The 19,953-nt window shown below is 38.0% G+C and overlaps 2 protein-coding genes across 5 annotated transcripts in view; both read left to right on the top strand.

The window, feature by feature from the left end:
- Positions 1–4,477, top strand: part of RAB27A (RAB27A, member RAS oncogene family) — an 80,722-nt gene extending 76,245 nt beyond the window's left edge. For 3 of the 4 annotated variants that reach the window (XM_075208026.1, XM_075208028.1, XM_075208027.1), the window contains one exon: positions 365–4,477. In XM_075208026.1, coding sequence (XP_075064127.1) covers positions 365–563 — 199 coding nt within the window. In that variant the 3' untranslated portion in view covers positions 564–4,477. The remainder of the gene's footprint in view (positions 1–364) is intronic. The other variant, XM_075208029.1, reaches the window with a different exon arrangement.
- A 3,757-nt stretch (positions 4,478–8,234) lies between these two features.
- RSL24D1 (ribosomal L24 domain containing 1) lies at positions 8,235–12,708 on the top strand. The gene is made up of 6 exons (XM_075208025.1): positions 8,235–8,381; positions 9,210–9,323; positions 10,132–10,204; positions 11,638–11,701; positions 11,788–11,873; positions 12,458–12,708. Exons 1-6 carry the CDS (start codon positions 8,301–8,303, stop codon positions 12,529–12,531), a joined length of 492 nt encoding a protein of 163 aa, XP_075064126.1. The 5' UTR covers positions 8,235–8,300; the 3' UTR covers positions 12,532–12,708.
- The last annotated feature ends 7,245 nt before the right edge of the window (positions 12,709–19,953 follow it).

Here is a 19,953-nt window from a genome sequence, read left to right as displayed (position 1 = left end):
TTTGTGCTCTGTGTGCACCAACTGTAAAGGGTATTTATATGATTTAGATAAGGTATAAAATACGTTTTATAGTTGAAGCATTCCTTCTGTTTCCTCTTAATTTAATTCCTAGATCCCCTCTGTTCTCAATGAATATTCTGAGTACACCCAGTCAATAGCAGTGATGCATGTTTGTTTTTGTTTTTTTTATTCTCTTCTATTTAAAAAATGAAAATAAAGTGTTACCTGTGAACTGCTCTAAATGTCAAACTTTCTGTTGTCAATATGCTTACAGTCTATCATTTCTAAGGTTTCTGAATCAGAGCAGTTTGTTTAATATGCTCCACCAAGTAGCATTTACGGTAAAAGTGCTTTTTCATTTCAGAATTCCCTACTTTGAAACAAGTGCTGCAGATGGGACAAACGTGAATAAAGCAGTGGACACTTTACTGGACCTGATCATGAAGCGCATGGAACGGTGTGTGGACAAGTCTTGGATACCCCAAGGGGTTGTACGGTCCAATGGCCACAGCTCTACTGAGCAATTAAATGAGGACAAAGACCAAGGCAAATGTGGATGCTGAGACCACCCCTATAAAATAAATCTTAACCAAAATCCATAATGCCACCATTAGTTTTAGAGCTCTGTAGTCATACATTTAAGTGTTTGCAAAATACAGTGTGTTCTGTACATAAATATGTAATTATGTCAGAACGTAATATTACATTCTCCAAAAATCTTGCAAGGTGCAATATGGCTTTTTTTTTTTTTTTTTGCAAGGAAAATAATATAATTCATGACTGCATTTATAGACACTCACAAGCCCGTTGCTCCTGGCTGTGTTTAGCCTTTATAATACAATTTTGCAGTATGACTTATTCTGTTCAGCAATGTTGCTATTATCTTCCTGTAAGTGTTAGGATTCCTGACATGACCTATACCAATCACCTTATGTTTATGTGCACAGCTATTAATGCATAAATTATATATACAATTTCTTATGTTTCAACAGGAATTTAGGGCAGAATAAAAAACAACAAAAATTCTTCAGGGCTGGTGCTAAGCGATGACTTTGTATGTGCCATTTGTGCTTTTTTGGGACCCTTTTGGACAGAGAGAGTCCCACATTGGTCCTGGTGAGACATGCTGCCACACAAGAACTCAATGTTGCGAGAGGCCAAATTAAAAAAAAAAAAAAAAAATTGGGTTGGAAATGCTTCACTTGTTCACTGGATGACAATTATAATTATTTTGATTATTTTGTTTTTCACTGTTCTTTGGTGTTAATTTGGCAGGGGGTTCATTTTTTTTCTCTTTTTATACACTGATTATAAGTTCATATACATACATTTATCTAGATGTCCATTGTGCTGAAATGTAAACATAAGTACAAACAATGGCTTTAACAAGATCTTTCAAAATGCCAAAATGAATGTACTTACTTTTTTTAACCAATATTTTGTTATATGGGTTATATGAGTAACTGGAATCCTTTGTATTACATTTAAAGCAGTAGGTCTATTTATTAATGGGGAAAGTATATAAGAAAATCAATAAACTATTCTGATGGAGAAAACTGTCCGTTGGGTCATCAAATCAGAAACCGTTCTATGGCATTTAAATGAGTGCATTTCTTTTGAGCTTTTGAGCTTTGTCACGAACAGCATTAGGTTTTGTATCTCTAGTACTATAATACTACAGTATCTTGTTTCCTATACATCAGGCTGGAAGAGAGGGAAGTAAAAAACAAACAACCCATAAAACAATGGGGATGCGCAGTTTGTGTAAATCTGTCCCACATAAACTGAAACAGTACAAGTCATATTTACAAAATTCCAGTATACCTCAGCTGTGATCTATAGGCTAGCCATGGCCATTCTAAGCAATTGCTTCTTTTATCGACCTATTGCAGCCTTTACACAATGTCAGCGATGTTATGTTTGCCATATGCCATGGTCGCATACATTTAAAAATGATGTTTGTTCTAATAATTTCCTTTTTCATGTGCGTGTTAATAATAATCTGACAATTGTCAGCACCGTGAGGAAACATGGTTTTTGGTTTTCTCCTGCAATCCTCAGCTGACTAAGCTCTTAGTTATGGAGTGTGGTATGAACAAGGACGTTGGTAAAATGTGCATGTTGTATGTTGTGTAAGACATATCCACTATTATAAACAGCCATGAATTAACACCTATAAAAGGGTTAGGGTAGGTGAGTTTGCAGCAATAATCATCAGAAGTAACGGTGACAGAAGAAAAGGACTCTATGGCCACATACCCACTGGCTTCGTATTTGTGTTTATAATGCGATGATTAAAAATGGATGTGTGTGTTACTCATTTGGTGCTCGCTGTGGGCTTCCCCAATGTGTATACCCACAGTAACCGCACTGAATAGAGCAAGCGGTAAATGTATCGAGCTGAGAGTTTTCCGGCGGGTTTGAAACACCAATCAGATTCCAGCTATCATTTATGTAGTACAGTGATGGACAAACTACGGCCCGCGGGCCAGATCCGGCCTACTTAGAGGTTCTATCCGGCCCGCTAATATTTTAAAAAATTTCATTAAAATATGCATAAAATTATTAGGGCCAACCCTGTGTGTCAGAACCTTCATTTTTATGCCTTCCCAGCTATTTCCTCCATTACACTTCATCCTCCTTCCTAAAAGGACACTTCGTATGTCAATTACTCAAACACCTGCCCGCCCCCTAATGGCTGAAAGTCATGTGAGAAGAGATGGGCTGGGCCATTTCGATTGGCTGCTGTGTTGTCAGTTAGTGGCTCACCAGACAGACGGATCTGCAACAACCTGCTGAAATAAGTGCTGTGTCTGTACGATCGCTGCACTTATAGAGGTAACACTGCTATATAACACCCTCCCGTCCCATTCAAAACATTTGTATTATATATTAAAATATTTGAGTTTTTTAATAAATTATATTGGCCCGCCTAAAGTTTTTCTTTTTTATTTGGCCTGCTCCTGAAAAAGTTTGCCCATCACTGATGTAGTACATTCTATAAAATGCCAGCTAGAATCTGATTGGTTGCTATAGGCAACATCTCCACTTTTCAAAGCCGCCAGAAAACTCTCAGCTTGATACATTTACCCCCATGATACTTTCTGAAAACCGCAATGCTGGCCAAAGTGGCATCAGTTTAGCAATGGTAGAAACAATGATTTCTAGTGTCCGAACTGGTTACATATATTTTAGTAATATTTTAAATGCAAGTAAAGCGCATGTAATAAAGACTAGTGGGTATGAGGCCTAAATGTCAAGGAAACATACCTTTTATGTTCTGGTTATAATTTACATTTATTATGCCTGTAAACATCTCCATAAAAAAAATGATTGCATTTAACTAGCTTTCTCACTGATCCATTAATCTGTAACTTCACATTAATCTTTAGAAGCTACAATTCACAGTGCACTTAATCAGGTTTAGAACTACAGGTCCCAGCATGCCATGACATCAAGTTGTCAAGGCAAGCTTGGAATACTAGTTACACAACTGCTGGAAAGCCACATGTTGCTTAAATATATAACTCTAACTTTTGGTGATGCCAAAATGATCGGATATGTGTCTCAAATCTTCCTGCAAGAACTACTGGAAATGCCTTCATTGTTATCGCAGGCCAAAGCAATCCAACCACACCTGATGAGTTTAAGTAAACTAAGAGCTCCTGGTACCTGTTAGTCTTAGGAAATCAAATTGTACTTAACAATTCATTATTTATGCCTTTAAATAGCATTTTATATTGGTACCCTGTATGAAATTGTCTACAGATTACGAAGCACGCAGTTCTGTACTACAAAGACTAGTAACTGTACACTAGTCATATATTAGATCTGGTTCATGTCTTCCAGGACTCAGTCTGTGCACTTATTTGTAGGAGACCTGCAGCAGTATACATAACTATAGTCGGAGCCTGCTGTGCTAAATGTATTGCACCTAAAGGTGCATTGTTCAAAGGACCAATGTCTGAACTAGTCCACTGGCATTATAGGTGGGGATTGCTTCCACAGACCTATAACTGTACATTAGTATAGTAATTTACATCTCATAGGTAACTGTGCTTTTGGCCCTGCTAAATATAGTCAGAGTACTGCATAACTATGGTATAACACTGATGAGTGCCTTTCTTATACCAGTCATCCAAAGGGTGTTTTTTGTTTCTACTGTGCCAAATACAAAATAGTCTTCTACTACATTCCACGAAACAAGTGTTGTCTTTATACATATAAAAGAGAATGTTGTTTTGCACAGCTCAGATTTCATCTTGGACCAGGCCTGTTGCCATCTTCGTTACGATGAAGATCGTGTGCGCCTATTTTTTTTATTAATGGTCTGAAATTAAGATTTAAAGTGAGATTTAATAAATACTTAAATGGCATATTTTTGATGATGTTATAATGTATTTTGTCTTTAACCAGATGTTTTACAAACAGTGAAGTATATTAAAATCTATTATCAAATAAAGGTATCTTGAATTATTCTTTGCATTTTTTCTAATTCTCTATTCTTCACATTGGCTGTTAAATAAAGAAAACTGCTGCTTCAGTCTGCAGCCTGAGCATACCTAAAACTCAAGCAGGCATTGGGATCTTTGATTCAGATAACTGCACGCTTTGGTTGTTCACATGAGTCAGAGCAAAGTCAGACGGTCTGAAAAGCTGCCAAATAAGGTATGAACGATTTTGTGGCGCTTTGCTGCGATTTCAGAGCAGTGTGATCACGTCTGGAAAGTGGCTCGGGCAAATTCTGCCAAAACTATTATCTCAAAGATCAGTTATGCCTGATCTACATGACGATCTTCAGTCACAACATTAAAGCTCGAGAGATTCATCTCTGAAGAAAAAATAGACCAGTTCAGTCACATTTTGTGATTTAATCACCCAAAGGAAATAAAGTGTTTTTATCTAATTAAAATAAGCATTGCCTACCCAGAATTGTTTAATAGTTCTTGGCAAAAGCAATTATTCACCTTATCCTGAAATTCATGATAGGTGAATAAATTGCAACATTGAGTGATGGAAGGAAATGAGCGATGCTACGCAAAAAGTTTTTGCAAACGTGCAACCTTAGTGAAAATGCTGTTTTCAGATGTCTCTCTTTGCACAAATGCACCCTTTTTATGGGTAAGCACATAGATTTGCAGACCGGGAAGACCATGTCTGAGGGGTAGCAATAACTTTTAACTGTCTGAAAGGAGGAGTTGAGCGGATTGGGTACATAAGTGCAAATAGCTTTACCTTGCCAGGGATCACAAATAAGATATTTGCAGGGTGAGTTTAAATGAGACAAAGGGGTGGAGAATGTCTCACAGAGGGGCAGCCTTATATCTTTCCACAACCTCTGACAGTGTAGATGTCTAATGGGATGCACTTTGCACTGTAGTTGCTCTGTTACATAAAAGCCCATTCCAGACACACTGTCCAATGGAAACCACAAAAGGGGCACATGTAATAAAAGAGGATAAATAGAGCAGTATTGGGAAAAAAATATATATGGGGTGGCCCTAAAGTGTTACTAGGTTGGACTTTGAGGGGACAATTCAGTCTTTCCATCGTTATTCTTTTCTGTTGTATGTGTCAACCTGCAGATTTGGATACAGATCGATTTTCCAGGGGCTGTGCACTTTAACATGCACTAGAAAACAAACCTACAGATCGGGACGGATCTACATTATTTGCGACTAGTACTGAGCCTTGGAGATGGAAAAAAAAAACTCTTGTTCAGCAGAACATATTTGAAATTACTGACGCAACAATTGATCTCTGCGACCTAGTATTGTAGAACAACTTAAATCTGGTAAATTGCACCTCCTGAGGCAAGCAATAGTGTAACAATGTAGTTAAAGTGTAAAACAAGAACTATAAGGAAAGTTGAAAAGTGCACTATGTGATAATACATTGAAATCTTTATGTAGCATTAGTAAAAGCTATACTGAACAGCTGCACACCTTACATTTAACACCTTATAATCAGCAATGACATGGAGGAAGACAATATATATATTTTTTTCTTTCAAACTTTTTTTTACTGAAACATACATCAAACAATAGGCATACAGAAAACAAGATAGTGAGAGATGCAGAAAAGAGACAGGGTAATAGGTGTACAAAGTGGGGAAAGAACACAATAAGAAAATCACATCGGTCAAAAAAACATTACCTAAGGAAGAAACAACATATCCCAATAAAAAGCTCTTTGACTAACTGAATCTAGCACCTTCAAGGTTGGGGTAGTGGGTGTTTCCACTGTTGGCCAAGAGCCGTGCTAGTGGCTATGACAGTGTCGGCTAACCTGTGACACTCCAGGTGTTGTGAAACTACAAGTCCCAGCATACCCTTCCAGCAATAAGCTGCTATATATTGGCAAAGCATACTGGGACTTGTAGTTTCACAACACCTGGAGTGTCACAGGTTAGCCAACACTGGGCTATGAAAATGTGACCCAAAACATATCTACCACTACTTATGTGAGGGGGGAAATGATGTAGGAGTGCCAAATCAGGTGAGAGGGGAACAGAGATGCTGATTACTTTGCTGGCCAAGGTGAAGACTTCACTCCATAAAGTTTGTAGGATAGCAGGGGTGCTGAGGGGGAGGGGTGCAGATACAAAGTACCGGTACCCAGGCCTGCCTGTGTAGTTGGAAGAACCATCACCCTGGTGTGGTCACGCCCCCTTTGCCAACTATGTAAGGGGCATCAAGAAGTTGCTGTACCGGGGCGTGAAATTCCTCTTTGCGGTCCTGAGGACATGACCAAAAAATATGAAATGGATCACCTTCCATATTACATTGTCTCCAGCAAAACTTAAGAGTGGGAAGGTCACATCTTATGTAACTTTACTGGGGTGAGATATAACCTATTAATAAGCTTTAGGAAAATTTCCAAATGGTTGAGGCCCCAGGACATGCAAAAAGAATTCTGGAATATATGCTCCCACTCAACATAGGCGGAATTCTCTGCAGAGGTCAGTTTTCCATTTCAGTTGAACCTATGACTTCATCCTCCTTCATTATTTATTTATACTAAAAGGTTATGCTTGCTCTATCATTACTCCTCGTTAATTTAAGAAAAAAAAAAGGTGAGGGGTTGACCTATGAGAAGTTGGGGAGATAAGGATAAGAGAGAGGTACCAGGTACTGTCATTACTAGGGACACGTTGTTATAAATGTGCAGGGCCGTAACTAGGGCTGTGCGACAGGGGCGATCGTCCAGGGCGCAATGCTGAGGGGAGGCGCAATTTAGGAATATTTTAGGCTAATCTAATTAAATTTGAGGGCTAGTGGGGCAGCATTTCTCTTTCTTGCCCCAGGCGCTAGAATTCTAAGTTTTGGCGCCGAAAATGTGGAGGTCCAATGCTTTTAGAAAATATACAAACCCACCTGACGCATATGTTGATGCAGGCCTCCAATCTATTTTTTTTTTTTTTCGCTTTTACAGGCAAAACATATTACAATTATTTTTAATTGTTCTTTTCAATGCACTGATACATCCCTGTAATTCTCCAGCTCCACCACAGTGGTTTGTTTCACTCCATTTGTGTAAGTGTGATTATAGAAACCCATGGCAGTCAGGGCCGGTGCTAGGGTCCACGGCGCCCTAGGCATTTTTAAAAAAGTGGCGCCCCCCCCCCCCCCGCAAAAATCGCCGCCCTCCTCCCTCCTCTCCTTACCTTGTCTCACCACCGCCGCCTCTCTGCTCCGTCTCCTCCCCTCCACTCACTGACACTAGTAAGTGGAGGGGAGGAGACGGAGCAGAGAGGCGGCGGTGGTGACAAAATAGCCTCTTCCCCCCCTCCCCGTCCATCTGATGCTGTGCGGCGGCCGTGACAGGTATGGTCAGCGGTCGCCGCACAGTTTTAAAGTATTTTAGAATACTGTGGCGCCCTCCAGAGCCCGGCGCCCTAGGCAAGTGCCTAACCTTGCCTAATGGGAGCGCCGGGCCTGATGGCAGTGATAACTACCTTGCAACTTTTAACAATTCTAAAGTTGGGAATACATAGATGGAGCCTAATCCAACAATGTTGTGCACACTCAAATAATACTAAACCGGAAACGATAGTCTTGTTTAAGTAACAGCTAATCGATAATGTATTTTACATCATTTTGCACTAGCTCCTTCCAGTACAGTAATAACATTCACGAAGTTGACACTAGGCTCCAGCAGGTGTCGCTGTGAACGAAAGCGATAGTTGGTTTGAGTACAAGGACCTCTGGTTGTCGGGAACATCGGTGTCTGGGTAACGTGACTTCCTTTCACGTTTCGTGCTGGTGAGGCCCGGACGGAGTGTGGGCTGAGCTGGCAACATGCGCATCGAGAAGTGTTACTTCTGCTCGGCGCCCATCTACCCGGGACATGGTATGGTGTTTGTGAGGAACGACTGTAAGGTACGTGGGTCCCGGTAATGCGGTGCGTGGTGTGTAGGGAGCGCTGGCCTTATACCGTGTACATGTAACTTGCTGTATGTCACTGTGTACATGCTGCTCTGATGTATAACAACTATATGCTTTAATCGTAATAACAAGGTGATACGGTGTTTTTAAATGTAATAGAAAATTCAGACCTCCTGGTCGAGATTAATTATCGATATTATTCTTAATCCTTTGAAACTCCAGTATTGTATTGACATTAAAAAAACAAAACAAAAACAAAATTCATACATCTAATGGCTTAAGTAGCAATTACAGGCACAGTTGCGTCTATAGTATAAAGTGTACAAAGAAAAGTGACAAAGTGCCCAGTGCACTACTTTTATAAGAAATCTCCCCATGGGGTAGCAGAGGACACCTCCCAAAGAGACCTATAACAGCTTTCATTAAATACAAATTCCACACAGAAATGGAATATACAGTTTTGTGTTTTTTTTTAACTATTGCTGTGTATAGTTTGAAATATTAATATAATCATAATTTGTAATCAACAATGTGTAACCTGGGTCACTTGGTGGATTGGAGGACATCATTTGTATACACCACAGTGGCTTTATACCATTTGCACACAGTTGCGTTAATCTCCTGGTTTTATTGCCACACCATGTTTATAGGAAAGTATAACTGTTTTCATAACAGACCATGCAGTTAGTGCTGTATAATATGACTTTTTAAATCATTATTACCCCTTCAATTATTATTGGCAGAAAACAAGTCATTTGTGTCTAAAGTAAATGATATTTGTTTTGTTTTAACTAAAATCTGTTTGCTATTGTGTGTCCTCAGGCCTTTAGGTTCTGTCGGTCTAAATGCCACAAAAACTTCAAAAAGAAGCGTAATCCCAGAAAGATCAGGTGGACAAAAGCCTTCAGAAAGGCAGCTGGTAAAGAGTTGACTGTGGTAAGTGCTAATCTATGCTCTGAAAATCTCGTAGTTCTCATGCACATGAGCGTCATTTTGATACATTACTGTGCACATGTAACAGTATGTGGTCACTGGACTGTAGTTTTAGTCTATTTTCCGTGTACATGTTCTTTGATGCAATGTAGGATTAATGCATCAAAATGACACTTATATCTATAACCTTTATATTGTCATAGGTATATAGTATACAGAGCCCTCTGTAGGTTTATATAATCTCTACGTTGTGCCTATGGCAATATAAAGGTTATAGTTGAGAGATATATCAGGTTTGACCCTAGAGATCTGATTGTCCCTATGATCAGCTGAATAATTATTGAAAAAAATTATTAGCGGAGATATTATTTGATACACAAATATAAGTGCTTATACAGACTGCAATTTTTTAAATTCATTACTGTTTACAAACTATATTAGTCTCATCACAATTCCACAATGGTTTTATTTATTTCGCTATTTTTAAGCAATCAGGATATACTTATATTTTAAATGTTATTGATAAAGAATTTAAATTTTATTAATTTATTAACATCTCAGACTACCCCATTTCACATACTTCTCTTTTTTTTCCCCTCCTCTTGTGATTGTATGTGTTACTGCGTGTGGGTGCGCGCCTCAATGTACAAACCACAGAATATCCTGAACAATTAGGTCCACGTGGACAAATTTAGGGAATGCATAAAATAATTGCTTGGTGCGGTTGAATCAGTATTCTTTGTGTACAATATCTGCAGTGCTATGATGTGCAGCGTATACTATATAGTTTATTGTATTTTGTTTTCTACAGGATAATTCACTGGAATTTGAAAAACGAAGAAATGAACCTGTTAAATACCAGAGGGAGTTGTGGAGCAAGACAGGTAATGTGTTTTATTTTTATATCATTTCACATATAAAAGTTCCCAATCAAATACTGGAAAATATTGTTAATCATTGTTTACTTTGAAGCTATAAGTATGTATATATGGTGGGGTAAAATATGTAGTATATTTATAATAAAATTCACCTTGTTGTTCTTAAATAAAATTGGACAGTGGGTTGGTAATTGTTTTTATTTGTTTTTTTTTTTAATTATGGTATTTGTTAGTCATTGTATGTTTGTTTTTTCACTAGATTGTACATTGTTGTGGAATATGTTTGGGCTATGTAAAGTAGTATTCAGTTAAAAATGACATTAATGGCAGAGAATATCTAGTTTAACCTTGGTTAACAATAGCAGTTTAGGTTACATAAAAAAAACAGTGGCGCTTTTGACAAACATTCTGTACTAAAGACACTTTATTAGAAAAAAAGACTCATTGTTAACATATGTTGTAATTATTTTATTTTCCTAAGAAAAAATTACAGCAGCAGAGACTAAACGTTTGTCTGTTTGACCGTATTTGTGAATAAAATGTAGTTTTCTCCTGTTTGGAAACTGCTGAATGCTGTAGACACTGAACTGTACTGCGTAATCCTTACATGCCTGCCCTTTGTACATATGTGGTCTGTAATCACACCTGCCATGCATAGACTGCAGGAAGGATCTCATACAAAGGAAAGGCAGAGCGCTCTCATTGGAGAGCACAGTAGAAGTTTGTTTCCAGTAACATACAGATACTGGGACCTCTCCCCCTAATCTTTAGCCCCTCTCCATTTTCCCCACCACGAGAGCGGTTTTATCTGCAAGAGAGGAGCTTGCTAGTTGTAATACTGCAAAAACACATTTGTTTTCATTTTTCCATAAACATATATTAACCCTTTCTATCCCCGTTGAGGTAGTATTTATTTTAATTAATTTAAGTATGAAACAAAAAACATACAATTGATCTTGTTTCTGTAAATACCTCAAATCTCGTTGTGCTGTTTAATTAAAATAGAAAGTGTTTTTCTGTTTGTTTTTGTTTAATGTATGTTTTTTCCGTTTATGGTAAAGCTCATAAAATAAAGTGATATTTAATCCAATAATCTACCAAATGAAAGCCCAGTTTTTTTGTAAAGACAAACACATTTGCTTTGTTAGATTAATAAATTATTCCTGACAAAATCAGTGCAGCACAATAATATTAAAATAATTCCATTATTATGATGCAAATTTAACTCTGGTCATGAAGTGAATAATCCCTTACTATAATCCACACTCCCAGGCTTGGAAATGAAATGTCTTTGTTTTGTGTGTGTGATTGAGGGATATTTGCAAAAATATGTATAGAGTCTTTAAGATCACTTTCAAAACAGAATGAAATTACATTTGTTAAAATATATTTTCTTTGCACTTACTGATATATAACTGCTAAATTACTTTTTTTTTTAGTTGAGGCTATGAAGAGAGTGGAAGAGATTAAGCGGAAGCGGCAGGCCCGGTTTATCATGAACAGGTAGGAACACACCAGCTCCGAGCCGGCTCTCCCAAACACTTTTCGCTTTAATGAAGCAAGTGTTTAATATATTTCCTCTCTTGTAGACTTAAAAAAGGCAAAGAGTTGGAGAAAGCCCAGGATATCAAAGAAGTCAAACAGAACATACACCTTATTCGGGCTCCACATGCTGGTAAGTTATGTGATATTTGCTCACAACCTTTTTTTTTTTTTTTTTTTTTTTTTTTTTTATAATGTTTGTTTTACATTCCTTTTTACAGCTTTTTGTGTAGTTGTTGATTTCAGGCACTTGTCCAAAGTTTCAAGTAGATGTGTCAGGTGATTAGTACCAGCATTGTATGGGCACAAAGCCAGGTTTCTGCTCCCTGTACTGTAGTGTCTTCTGTATTGGATTAGATTCCCCACACTTAGATTTTTATCTAATGGGTTATACATATAAATATCTACATATCATTTAAATTTTCATCTGCTAGTTTTTTCCTTTTAAACATCAAAGTATTAATACAACTTTTTCTTTTTTGGCTGCTGAGACCAATCAGCTTGAAACTTGCCTTTAATTCACTTTAGGCAGACAGGACAGTCATTCTCCTTCGGGTATCATCACCGTTAAGCAGAACATCCTTGTTTTCCTTGTTGATTTGAATGACACAATAAATCTGATAAACTGAGCAGTCACTAGTTACATGCTTGTCTAAAAATATTTAGGTCGAACTTGATACCTTCAACCTGTTAATGTTTTGGGTTTTTGTTTTTCAGGAAAAGCAAAACAGTTGGAAGACAAAATGGTTCAGAAATTACAAGAGGATGTGGACATGGAAGATACATCTTAGGGATTGATATCGGCCTCTTTACATTGTCATTACAATTCTTGCTTTATTATGGAAACGTTTTTACAGCACTTTGGACTGTAGCCCATTTACATATCTGAAGCCAGAGCACATGGAGAAAGGCTGTTTGTGTACAGTCAGTCTGACAAATAAATATTTTATGTATAAGTAAAGTCACAAGTTGTTGACATTTCTTTATTTTTTAACGATTATACTACTCGTCTCTTCCCATCAACATATAACTTACAAGTTAGAGTACACTGATTATTATATGTAAAATTTGTGTCAAGATTTCAATGTTTTGTTATTTAAGGATACCATACGTACTGTAAGTCCCAAGAAAAGCACATACTTGATTTAAGTCAGTGGTTCTTATTCTTTGAGTCTCAAAATATGTTCAGATCTTTATATCCCAAAAATATATTGGGAAAAAAAACCCCCATACATTTAAATGTTTTTATTGAAAAGCTTAAGACAAGCATTGTTTATCACCTAGTAAGACAAGATCGTTAGCAGAGACACCAGAAAAAAATAATCTGCAATACACAATGAGAGATAACTGTATCAAACAAATATAGTGCATAACTTAAATATTCAAATATGTAAATTTTAATTTTTTTTTTTTTTGTTAAATATTATTGAGTACGGGGGAGAAGGGATGGAAAAGAGGGAGAGCAGTTTAGAGTGTAATGCAAAATGGGGGACAAGACCTAAATTTATTGCAAAATACTTGTTTATTATAATTCAACCCAAAATTTCAAGTAATTTCTCAATTACTATTTTGCCATTATTTACTAATAATATTCTTGAAGTGGGTCACTTGTTTTGTTTTTTTTTAGAAATGGCCACACAATCGCTCCCGTTTAGGCAGGTTTTTTGTGATGAAAAATCCCATCACACATAGGAAGGTGGTGACAAATGTTATCAGCATCTACAATGCTGCCTTTGACATTTGTAACATTTTTACTAACTGAGCGTACCACAATTATTCCAAGTCCATTTTTTTTCAAACTCTTATTTGAATGTGTGCATTAAAAATTATATTCTGTTAAAAATTAAACTCCTAAATCAAGGTCACATTGCTTCACTTTTGCTTCTTAAAAATCTAGTTATATGTAAACAAAATCAGGCTTTACTTGTTCTTGGCTTATATTATACATGATAGTCAATTGAACTGCTGGATTGTCAGTTGCAGATTTGTCAGCCTCTGGACCCTAAGGAATGACTGCTGTATGTTACCTCAGCTCACTCCATATTTTCTTGTCTGTATGTACCAATTTTTATAACTGAATGCAATAAGGGTTCTGACCCTTGTCAAAATGCATCTAAGGGTTTTTTAATTTTATAGAATGGAATGTTTTCTGTTTGTTACAGATATACTGAAATTGTAAACTTGGGATGTTTCACAGTTGATACTAACCTTTTAAAGTTCTCACATGCTTGCAAGAAGTCACACACTCGCTTTGGAAAAAAGACTAGTAAAAACTGTGTCTATTTCTTCCAACCAAGGAAACCTGTCTTACCCCGGTAAAACAGCAAAATGTTTTATATATTTTGCACAAAGGCCTTTATTCCGTAAATCTTCAGTGGCTAATTCTATGAAAATGGAGGAATCCGGAAGTATGAATAATGTTTGTTATGGTGGTAAGTCAATGGTATATTCTCTTATTAAAAAATCACCAATTTTTGCATCCAGTTAACCCACCCATTTGTGGTTCTAAATTGTCGGTACAAGTGGTGGAATTTTGGTTAGACAATGGAGCTAATTTATCACATTTGACCTATTGCAGTTTTTTCAGTGTATGTGTCGACTACTGTTATCATCCTCTCTTGTCTGAGCCACATTGCAATGCAACTGTGTAGCATTCATATCTCTTCTACCACTATCTTTCTTACCTGACATCGATGTCCCACATCTCTGCCTGTCTTCCCCAACTCCTCTTTACCTAACCTACACACCCCAATCTCTCATGGCCTTGCCTCTGCCCCACTGCTAGAATATTTTCCATCTCTTCTCCGTCAGCTGGTGACATCAGCCCCAACCCCTGGATTTTGCCCATGGCCTCTATAAACCCCCATTATACCCTTAAGCTACAAAGCCACCCATCTCCCTATATCAACGCTTGCACCCACATCCCTTTCTGTGCCTTCTGCAATGTTGGATCCTTCTTCCTGCCCTTTACCTATGACCTCCCTCACCCAATTTCACCTCTACACTCTTCTTCCCCTGCTATGACACTCCTACATTTTCTCTGATAAATGGTATGTCCTCAAGGCCTCCCATAGTGCCCCTACTCTGACTCCTGACTCCATTGCTGCACACCATACTGATACTCTTTGCTCCTGCCAATTCCCACTCAATCCCACACTTCCTGTTTAACCTATGCCTCTCCTCTGGTACTTTCCTCTACATTCAAATATGCCCTGGTCTCCCCCATACTTAGAGGCAGGGTTGAAGTAGGGTTTGCGAACTATCGCCCCATCTCCCTCCTCCCTCTTGCCTCCAAGGTTCTTGAGCTGGTTGTCTACAATCGCCTCACACCAAGCTTGCCTCCCCCTCTCAAACCCTCCACTCCACCAAAACTCTTACAAAGATCACTAATGACCTCACTGGAAAATATAAGGGTTATTTTTCCATTTTCATCCTTCTAGACTTCTCCGCGGCATTCAACACTTGACCACGTCACTTCTAAACACTTCCATCCATAACACTGCCCTTGCATGGTTCACCTCCTAACACATCAACTGCTCCTCCATCCCTGTTTCCACCTTTCCTCTTCTCCGCTACCTGTCGGCATCCCCAAATGGTCTGTTCTTGGCCCCTGCTCTTTTACCTCTACGCTTCTTCCCTCAGTGATCTCATCAGCTCTTTTGGCCTCTAATGTCACGCCTAGGCCGATGATGGCCAAATCTACCTCTCCTCCCCTTATCTTTCTCTGTGCTTCCTTTCTCGTGTCTCCAGTTGTCTGTCAACTATCTCTCCTCTTGGATGTCAAAGTGCTTTTTGAAACTGAACATGTCTAAGACAGAAATAGTTGTTTTACCTCCCTCTCTGTTGACAATACCATCCCTCTACGTCCCTCAAGTCTGCCTCCTGGGTGTTATCCTCGACTCCTTCCTCTCCTACACCCCATCATTCAGTCCCTTTCCCGATCCTGCCACTTTCAACTCTGTAATATCTAGAAAATCAGGCCCTTTCTGATTCTGGATAAAACCAATTTGCGTTACCTCTCTTTGATTACTGTAACTTCTTTCTGCACTTCCTTTCTCCTGACGTCAATCTGTCCTCATCCTGAAGCCGGACACATTTTCCTTCTCGCCACTCTACATCTGCCACCACTCTCTGCCAGTTGCTACACTTACTCCTTGTCTGCTTCAAAATCCATTTCAAACTTCTTATCCTCCCCTACAAAGTCCTCAAGCACTCCTCTCTTATATATAATTAAACCTCATTTTTATAAACACTATCTCCCGCCCCTCAGGATTTCACCCACACTGCTCCCATCCTCTGGAATGCACTCCCACCCTCAATTAGACTATCCATCAGTCTCCCAAGTCTTCAAACATGCTCTTAAAATTCATTTTTTCATTAAAGCTTACCAGCCCTCCTCCTAACTCTTCTGCCTCCGGACTCCCCATATCTGCTCCCCCCACTCAGTTTCACCTTTTCTGTGTTCGCCCATCCTTTCTTGAATGTAAGCTCTCACAAACAGTGCCCTCTCACCTAGTGTTTTCCTTATGTAATATGTAATTATGTTTCCTTTTGCAAGTTTCAATGTAATTGTGTAACTTTGTTATTTTGTGTTCATTTAATTTTGTACTCTTTTAATCCCTGTTGGCCCCTTATAAGTAAAAGACCATAATATACTGCCTTGACTTTACAAGCATCGCTCCCGTATGGGGTATTCAGTTGTTTAGAAACCTTGTCTGAAAATATAACATTTTGCAGCAAAACGCCTGTGGTAAAAAGACACATTTTAAAAGTTCCCTAGTTGCCATTTGTTTTCTTATTATAATAACTGCTGATGAGCTAATAGATTAGTCCATTTCATTGTCCTCTTCAGTTTGCAGAAAGTATGCCCTGATCACACAGTGCCTCTTGATGCACAATCTGCATACCACACTTGAAGATTATTAAAAGTTCAAATAGATTCCGCTCTGGTATCCCAGCATGTCCCTGAGTACACTGGGTAATGCTGAATGAATAATTTCATATTTCATTGAATATTCCAATCTGCAGGAGTTTTCATTTCCCAGTACTGTTCACTGAGTCACAGATGTTGGTGATGACAACTGCTTTGCATAAGAAATTACTGTAATATTAAAAAAGCATTTGCACAAGTTGCCATAATGTTGTTTAATGGGGATTTAATTCACATACGGCATTCATTTGAGATACTTATGTCACTGGCTGTGTTTGATGCAGTTACTGGTAATAAGGGATAAAGTAAGAATCTCATACTAGAAAAAGCCACTGACTGGTGTGTGTATCTGATTTGATTGAATTTTTTTTTTTGCTAAATTAATATTTGCAATGTAAAGTGTAGTAAAGCTTTGTAACAAATTCTAATTAAGCTCAAATTCTAACAACATGAATGAAGGACATTCACGTGGACACCAGTCGTGTTTAGTAAATTGTTGTAGAGTTCAGTAATCAGCAGGGAATATGATCTACACTTCGGTAATATTTGAAGCATTTGCCTTAGTATTGGCATATGTGATATACTCGTGTTATACCTATATAAAGTGTTAAATTAGTGGAGAAATGTACATTCTGTTGGTCTTATCACAATTTAAGGTGTTAGGTTAAGGTAAAAATAACACTGAGGGCCTGATGCTGAGTTATAGGAGCAAAGCAAAATAGGAGCACCTTGACAAAACTATGTTTCACTGCATATACCTAATCTAACAAAGCACTGAGTGATCTATCTATATCTCAACTCAGTGTACAGTTAAAGCTGCACAGTATTTGTAGGGTATATGCAAATTCATCCAGTATTTTCCCTGCATGCACAAAAAATTATTAATTTGCACCCCTTACATTGCAACATGGTTTGGCCAGGAGCAAATTTAGTCCTGTATTTTTGCTTTGTCCCTAACACAGCATCAGGCCCTATGTCGTTAGATTGCCCGTGCACAAAATAAGTTATAAAAAAAATTAGACCTTGTACATTATAATACCTCACACAAAAATTATAAAGGTAAGGGCATTTAGAAGCATCATCATCATTATCATCATTTATTTATATAGCACCACTAATTCCACAGCGCTGTACAGAGCACTCGCTCACATCAGTCCCTGCCCCATTGGAGCTTACAGTTCCCTAATATGCCCACACACAGACAGAGACTAGGGTCAATTTAATAGCAGCCAGTTAACCTACCAGTATGTTTTTGGAGAGTGGGAGGAAACCGGAGCACCCGGAGGAAACCCACGCAAACACGGGGAGAACATACAAACTCCGCACAGATAAGGCCAGTGCTGGGAGACAGAAGTGCTAACCACTAAGCCACCGTGCTGTCCATAAACATGAACTTATCTAAAACATATGTGACAAAAATGTGATAAGTGGTAAACTATGGGTTTAGCAAATGTTTCTCACATTTTGTTTATTGAACTAGAGAAGTGAATACAGAAAAAAGTGGAGCGTACTGTTTGTATATGCAAATATGTTGAAGCATTCAGGATAGTGTTTAACATGGCCTCTTTTTGATATTGACATATCTAGTCAACAATAAAGAAAGTGGTGCCTACATCTTAATCATTTTAATAATAGGGAGCTGGAACAGGTGTTGTGGTGTGTAAGTGAATAATTGTGGTTCATACATTGAGTGATAGTGTGGAAGAATAGTATCCATGCTATTTTATATTTGATTCATCCCTATGTATTCTTGACTTGTACTATTCTGTACATTGGAGACAATCTTTAATATGTTTAATATGTTATTTATTCAATGAAGGCAGTGTGCCAACATAGCGTTCACAAATGCGGAAACATCTCTGGACCTGCTTTTTTTAAGAGTTCTTTCTAGTCAGTCCTTATTAAACAGCTTTTCTTTTAATAATGTTAGCATGGTTGGACAACTTTGTATCCCACTGTGTAGAATACTCTGCAGGCTGCTGGTGACATTATAAGAAGTAGCTTTTTTCTCCCCTTTAGTGGTTCTGGCTGTCGTTTTAGGTATCTCTAGGGTAACCTACAGAGAGTAATGTAATTTACTAGGTGTTTTGTTGTATATTATTTTATTTCAAGATTGTGTTTATCAGGACCTTTTGCTTTGATGCAGACATATATCTAGTCAGCAATAAAGGAAGCAGTGCCTACATCTGAATCAATTTAATATTAGGGAGGCGGGCAGGTTGCTCAATATTCAAAGGGTAGAATGCTTGTTCATGTTAAAATTCCATGTTTACTAAGAAGAGTAGAAATGGAGATAGATAATGGTTATGCTGACTACCACCGGGTTTGGGTTCCATTTTGACCAAGTTATCATTAGTAAAAGGTTATCGAGTACTTCATTTGGGATTTTTTGTTTGTGTAAAATAAGAAACTAAATTCTTCTTGACCTCATACTCCTTTTAATTATATCTTCTTTTTACTAGGAGTCTATATTGAATCAGCAATTAATCGGTAGATATCTGAACTAGCTAGAGCCACTTCTAGGGTAGGTTAGGTATTTTTCTCAGTATTTTGTCCTATGGTTATAACTTTGTGTCCTGTAATATACATTATGCCCCTCCTTACCCAATCAGAGCCAGTATTAGTGGTATGGATACATAGATACAAAAGTATAGAGCCACATTGCCCTACAGGGCTCCTCAGCTCTTGTTTCTTTCCTTGCTTAGAGCTGCTTTGCTGTTTAATGATCCAGAGCTGAGTAGTTTAGCAGCAAGGACAGTCACAATTAGTGACGGTACCACTGAGTGGGGTAGGTGGTAAAGGAGGATCTGTGTCTTTGGAGATATTACAGCTATTCTATGTTTTATTGTCTGTATCAGTCAGTGTTTGTTTCTGTAGGCTGTAACTTTGTTCTAATTTCTATTTAGACACACATCATTGTGTCACACAATAATTTGAGTGAGACTAAAAGGGATATAATTTGCCTTTTAAAAATAGTGATCTATATTGTGAAACCATCAGAGAAATGGCATTTGCATTGTAAATACACAAATTATGGGAGTCTGCAATATAAAGCTATCTGAGATTTGGAGGTCTGCATTGTATACTGGCCTCTATAACAGGGTCAGTATGTGGTCACCAGGGGAGGGCTGGCAAATTTTAGCCCGGGGGGCAAGTACATAGCACTGGCCCATAAGTAGCGGACCACACACACACACACACACATATATATATATATATATGAGAAATCTGGTTAAAGCTTAGAGGCAGGCTTCAGTACTTACTTTAGTAATGATAAATAGGA

This window comes from Mixophyes fleayi, chromosome 4 (genome assembly GCF_038048845.1).
Source record: "Mixophyes fleayi isolate aMixFle1 chromosome 4, aMixFle1.hap1, whole genome shotgun sequence".
Taxonomy (NCBI): Eukaryota; Metazoa; Chordata; class Amphibia; order Anura; family Limnodynastidae; genus Mixophyes; species Mixophyes fleayi.
Note: the sequence above shows the minus strand (reverse complement) of the source record. Positions and strands in the feature narration are given on the sequence as shown.

Coding starts and splice junctions, on each gene's coding strand:
- RSL24D1 (XM_075208025.1), top strand. CDS start 8,301: ATGCGCATCGAGAAGTGTTACTTCTGCTCGGCGCCCATCTACCCGGGA. Junction 10,205..11,637: donor GGAGTTGTGGAGCAAGACAG/GTAATGTGTTTT, acceptor TTTTTTTTTTAG/TTGAGGCTATGAAGAGAGTG. Junction 11,874..12,457: donor TATTCGGGCTCCACATGCTG/GTAAGTTATGTG, acceptor TTTGTTTTTCAG/GAAAAGCAAAACAGTTGGAA.